Source organism: Corythoichthys intestinalis, chromosome 18 (assembly GCF_030265065.1).
Source record: "Corythoichthys intestinalis isolate RoL2023-P3 chromosome 18, ASM3026506v1, whole genome shotgun sequence".
In the NCBI taxonomy this organism is placed as follows: domain Eukaryota; kingdom Metazoa; phylum Chordata; class Actinopteri; order Syngnathiformes; family Syngnathidae; genus Corythoichthys; species Corythoichthys intestinalis.
Genome location: NC_080412.1, coordinates 29,802,783 through 29,808,782, shown reverse-complemented (window position 1 = coordinate 29,808,782; position 6,000 = coordinate 29,802,783). Strand labels below are relative to the sequence as shown.

General features: G+C 37.1%; 1 protein-coding gene across 3 annotated transcripts in view; it reads right to left on the bottom strand.

Moving 5' to 3' along the window:
- Positions 1 to 303: 303 nt before the first annotated feature.
- arhgef12b (Rho guanine nucleotide exchange factor (GEF) 12b) overlaps positions 304 to 6,000 on the bottom strand; it is a 72,459-nt gene continuing 66,762 nt past the window's right edge. For all 3 annotated transcript variants that reach the window (XM_057820486.1, XM_057820487.1, XM_057820488.1), the window contains 3 exons: positions 4,009 to 4,178; positions 839 to 893; positions 304 to 768 (listed from right to left, as the gene is read on the bottom strand). In XM_057820486.1, coding sequence (XP_057676469.1) covers positions 755 to 768; positions 839 to 893; positions 4,009 to 4,178 — 239 coding nt within the window. In that variant the 3' untranslated portion in view covers positions 304 to 754. The remainder of the gene's footprint in view (positions 769 to 838; positions 894 to 4,008; positions 4,179 to 6,000) is intronic.

Genomic DNA, 6,000 nt, shown 5'->3' with positions numbered 1-6,000 from the left:
GTAACCCGATCGACTCACAGCCTCGAAAAGTAAGGGTTACATTACGTCAAACTCGTTCTGTACGCCTCCGTTCCGAACCGAGCACCACGTACCGAAACGGTTCAATACAAATACATGTACCGTGACACCCTTAGTGTCAACTTATTATTATAAATATTCCTGTAAGTTAATTTTATTGCTGACACTGCGTTTCGAGGTCCTCAACATGTTGTGCACCCCCAGCCCCAAAAAACAAACTCCGCCTACGTCCACCACTGCCAATTTTCCCAAAACATCGACTATATAAAAATATCACAACAAAAATATGCGCTGTCTTTTTATTGAACAAGAGACGATGCACATTGCACAAACACAAAAAAATAAATACCACATTGTTTAAAAAAAACAAAAACTAAAAGATTAATGAAAGTGAGTACATTAGCGTCTTTTTGCGTGCTACGACATGAATACACGAAAAACAATCATAAGTTAATTTACAAGAACAAATTTGAACAACAATAGTGTTTAAAGGTTGACATCAATTTTTTAAAATCATGTTCTCTAAATGAGCGGAAAAAGCGACAAGTTGTGCAGTCTTGCGGCCTGTGATTTTAGATTTATATAGAAGCTAGAGAAGCATTTAGCACGGGGTCCCATCAATGAGGTTGTTTTGTGTCGTTGGTGAGCGTCCAGTGTTAAAATGAGAAGATTTGGAGAGTCACTTGACTTCAGTGGCTTGACAGCAGCAGTGAAGGCGGGAAAAACAAGCGTGTCTTCAATGAAGCGCATCTGAAAAGTGCACAAAATAAGAAACGAATGGCAATTTTGCAAAATCCAGACAAGCGCGACCGTCACACACCATTGTCCGAGTCGGTCGGCGTCTCCAGTAGCTTCTTGTACTTTAGCTCCACTTCCTGCAATGGACAGTGTGCAATTCAAAACAAACCAGTTCTACAATGGGATGAAAGAGTATCTGAACCTTTTGGAATTTCTCACATTTCTACATAAAATCGTCATCAAATATTATCGGATCTTTGTCAAAATCACACAGGTGAAAAAACAGCTTCTGCTTGAACTAAAACCACCCAAACATTTATAGGTTTTCACATTTTAATGAGGATAGTATGTAAAACAATGACAGAATGGGGGAAAATGAGTGAACCCTCACACCTGCAAGTGTGATTTAGTTATTGCCACCGCCTGTTATGTTCCAAAGGTAAGTAACAGGTGCTGTTAATTACACAAATTGAATAAGTTTATTACTAGTAGACGTCCAATCCATTCCCACTTCAAACAGATTGAACGTCTATGGCCGTTAGTGGGAGCCAATGCTAGGTAATGCGGTCATTTTGGGCCATTTAAGGTCATTTACCTGTTGATTTTCAGTTACTCCCTGTTGATTTGGAGGTATTTTATGGGTCACTTCCTGTTTATTTTGTGTTACAGAACAGGAAGTGACCTGGGAATCACCCAAATAATTAGGCAGTGACTTAAAATTTAACAGGAAACAACCTGTAAATGCCCTAAAATGACCAAGTGACCTGTAAATGCCCTGAAAATTGGACAGAATGACTGTGAATGCTCAGGTTTCAAATGAACGAATGAATGTACGTTCCCAGTCTAAATGGATTGGACGTCAAGCACCGTCAATGCAGTCTTAGAGTTAACTTAGACACTGTTATTAGAGGTGTGCAAAATTTCCGATTCTTAGATTATTTGCGATTCGGCCGTGAATGATTCGAGAACGATTCACAAACATCCAAATTCCGATTATTGAACTATGCCAAGTAAAGCGGAAGTACAACACTCTCAGCGCGCCGCGAGGTCAATGAGGAACGAAGCGAGAGTAGCTAAACGTCATGCTTCTCATTACCCGGCCCCTCGGGTAATGCCACTGCTCAACTCACGGCTCTAGCTCAACTCATGCCACGAGATAAAAAAACACAACAACATACCTGACTGCTGCCGAAAAGCTGCTACAAAGTACATCCACATAATGTTACGGTAGATATCATTTATATAGGACTAGATTCAATATAGATTAGGTAGCGGTAGCAGCACACCTACAAAAAGCTAGATGCGGGCGTTAGTAAACGGCCGCCATCTTAAAGCAGTACACTTCCCTGCAAGGCTGTTGTAGCGAACCTTCCAAGCAAACCTAATTAACTTTTTATCTAAAATACTCCTAAATCGGTAAAATATTGACTTGAATTTATCTTTAAAATAGTTTTAAAACTTTCACATGTCGAAAGTAGACAAAAGGGAAATTATGGAATAATGGGAGCAATTTTAACAACTTTAACGGTTGATTCACAACATTAAATTAATTGAATGTAGTTTAAGGCTGCTGATACAGAATGGGGACTGGAGTTTTTTATTCACTGTTATTTTTGTACATTTTATTTACTGCTATATGTTAACTTCATACTGAAATAGTATTTTTGAACAATTTTGGAACTAATGTACAAAACATTAAAAAAAAAAAAAAAAAAAGGAGGGGGTGCATCAATAATCGTTTTATAATCGAATCGGAGCCTCTGAATCGTAATCGAATCGTTAGGTGCCCAAAGATTCCCAGCTCTAACTGTTATGGTGGAAGATTTTGGAAGCAACTCGTTTTTTTTTTTTTTTTTCGACATTGACACCTTTTTAAAACGATATCTCGATTCTTGCAGGAGCATATCGATAACCTTTTGGGATAAATCACCATTTCGATATTTTGTCACACCCCTAGTGCCAATACTTTAGTCTGGCCCATTTTTGGAGTTTTGTGTAAAATGTTAATCATTTTTTTCCCCCATTGTCTTTTGTGTTTTTTTATTGCAAAAGCAAAATCAATGAAGATATTACTACAAAAGTCGGGCTTGTCAAAGGATTAAAATTTTTAATCGAGTTAATCACAGCTTAAAAATTAATTAATCGTAATTAATCGCAATTCAAATCATTTATAAAATATCCCATATTTTTCTGTAAATTATTGTTGGAATAGAAAGATAAGACACAAGACGGGTATATACATTCAACATACTGTACATAAGTACTGTATTTGTTTATTATAACAATAAATCAACAAGATGGCATTAACATTCTGTTAAAGCAATCCATGGATAGAAAAACTTGTGGTTCTTAAAAGATAAATGTTAGTACAAGTTATAGAAATTTTAAAACCCCTCTTAATGTTTTAATAAAATTTATAAAATTTTCAATCAAAAAATAAACTAGTAGCTCGCTATTGTTGATGTCAATAATTACACAAAGCTCATGGTGCTGAAACCCATAAAATCAGTCGCACCCAAGCGCCAGCAGAGGGCGACAAAACACAAAAAAACAAGTAACAAGTGGACATGACACTGTGCTGTCATTTTAATCTGTTTGAGAGGGGCATGTGCATTAATTGCGTCAAATATTTTAACGTGATTAATTTAAAAAATTAATTACCGCCCGCTAACGCGATAATTTTGACAGCCCTATACAAAAGCATTTGGAATTGCAATTATTTTCTGGGAAAAATTGAGCATTATCCGACAGCATTGCAGGGGTGCCAATACTTTTGGGCAGCACTGTAAAGGTAGTCCCCTAGGTTTTGACATACTCAACTTACGTGTTTCGACTTCATGACGCTGGAGTCTCGTCTGCCATTTTGTCTCCAGTTGTTTTTTGTTTTTTTTAAAGTCTTGTAAACAGTACCTCATTGAACCTCACATTATGTTATTTTTTACTTTTCTTTATTAATATGGCGTGTTCTGTCCTCACTAAAGGTGAAGTTCTTCAGCTTGCTAGAAAACAAGCAAGCAATTGTGCTTTTTGAAGCTTTTTACTTCCTTCACTTTTGACAATTTGTAAAGCTGTAACACACATTTGCACACTTACCTTAAAAACAACACGCATTTCAACAATAAAAAACAGCCTAATTTTCCTAAAGAAAGTCCGCTATCTTAAATGCTACGAATGCGAACGTATTTCCAATTCTCATAGCAAATCCCTCAAACGTAACTCCACAAAGCTCCAAAGCGCAACCGGACGGCATACCTTGAGGTACTGCAAGTCGGCCTGCAGGAGGCGCAGGTGCGTCATGAGACGCCTGTTGAGGTTGGGTCGCCCGCCGTTCTCCGACGACAGCAGCTTGCTCATGTCAACGGTGTCCACAGACAAGTCGCCGTCATCGGCCTCCTCGCAACCTCCGCCCGGATCGACGGCGCCTGCGATACGGCCGTTGAGGAAATTTGTACTTCACATTAAAAAAACAAAACCATGTTGCTATCTCAATGGTATACAGTGATCCCTCGTTTTTCGTGGTTAACATGGACGGGGATGACCACCCACGGCAAAAATCCGCAAAATAAATGCGGAGCTTATTTACATTGAAAATAAATGTAATTTTTTGGGTGTGTTCAATGTATTAAGATTTAACAGCACTGGACCAGAAAACACAGACAAGGCTGAAAAGGAGTTTCTGCTCTTGCACCCTTCTTTAAAATAAACTACTGTAAGCCAAAAGAACTGTTGTGTTTGATAGAACAATATGTCTATATGCTGCCATAGCAGTTCCATGGCGCATTAAGCCCTCGAACTATTTTTAATTTGTCCGTTTTACCCTGGAGACCCCCGTTTACAGACACAGCGCAAACGCTTTTGTTTACATCTAGCCTTTTTTTTTTTATTATGATAGCTACTTATTTATTATTTGAAATCTCTATCATTTTTAGCTTACAATAATTAATTGATGTCTAATATTTAGTTTAAAGGGTTGAAAGGGACTCGCATATTTTAAACTTTTGAACAAATTACAGTACGTCACAATGAAAAAAACTAAGTAGGTCACGGATATCTACCTTACAACTATCGCTTGATTGTATTTGTTTTTGTTACTGTGGCATTTCCCACGATATTTTAGATGATAAATAATTGATCCAAAAAAGAAAAATTGAGAAAAAAAAAATTAAATGGGTAAATATTTGAAAAAGAAAATCTCGACCACTCCTTGATGTCGGCGATTTCTGCATTGCGACCCTTGTTATATTACCGTTAAAATCCCCACACAGTCCGGCTGTGGCCATTCACAGCTGTGTCTTAACACTCGGTGATACATGCTACATGGAGTTTTTTGATAGAAACAAGGTAACTACGCGATAATATCTCATTAAAATCATTGTGTCTTTAATGACGTTCGCTCATGCTCGCACCTAGAGTTACCGGAAAGTCCCAAAAAGATAACATAGCAGTCGAACGCTATCGCGAGAATTACGCAAACAGCAGGGTAACTGACTAGCGTGCTATTCATTATCTTATCAACCCTTACTGCCGTTTGGATTGCTTATTATGGGATGATATCGATGTATTAGATACAGTAGATGCTTAAATCATAAAGCCTAGGTCCTAAGCTTCAAGGCTAAATACAATAGTGTTATGTACTCACATTTATATGTTCCCTTTATGCATATGTAGCCTTTTATTCTCAGTATCTCACATTCACATTCTTTAATCATAATTGAAAAAAATATTTTAAAAGCCCACTGAGTCTCAAAAATGTCTTTTTCACTCACCTAATTTGTCCTACTTTTAGGGTGTCAAAAATGCCCCCCGAGTTCAAAATTTTTCTTCACCCATAAAAGAGAGACTTTAAGCTTCCAAAGATTTAATCACACATGCATATAGGACATTTTATAAATTTGGCCAAATTGGGGGTTTTAGAGCAGAACTTCACCGGAGTGTTTTCTGCCATGCGAAAATTTTGATTAATTTTTTTTTATACACTTCAATTGTAATTTAAAATATAATTGAGATATACTGTATAAAAGAAAACAATTTCTACATACAGTGGGGCAAAAAAGTATTTAGTCAACCACTAATTGTGCAAGTTCTCCCTCTTGAAAATATTAGAGAGGCCTGTAATTGTCAACATGGGTAAACCTCAACCAAGAGAGACAGAATGTGGAAAAAAAACCAGAACATCACATTGCTTGATTTTTAAAGAATTTATTTGCAAATCATAGTGGGGAAAAAAATATCTGTAACTCTTCA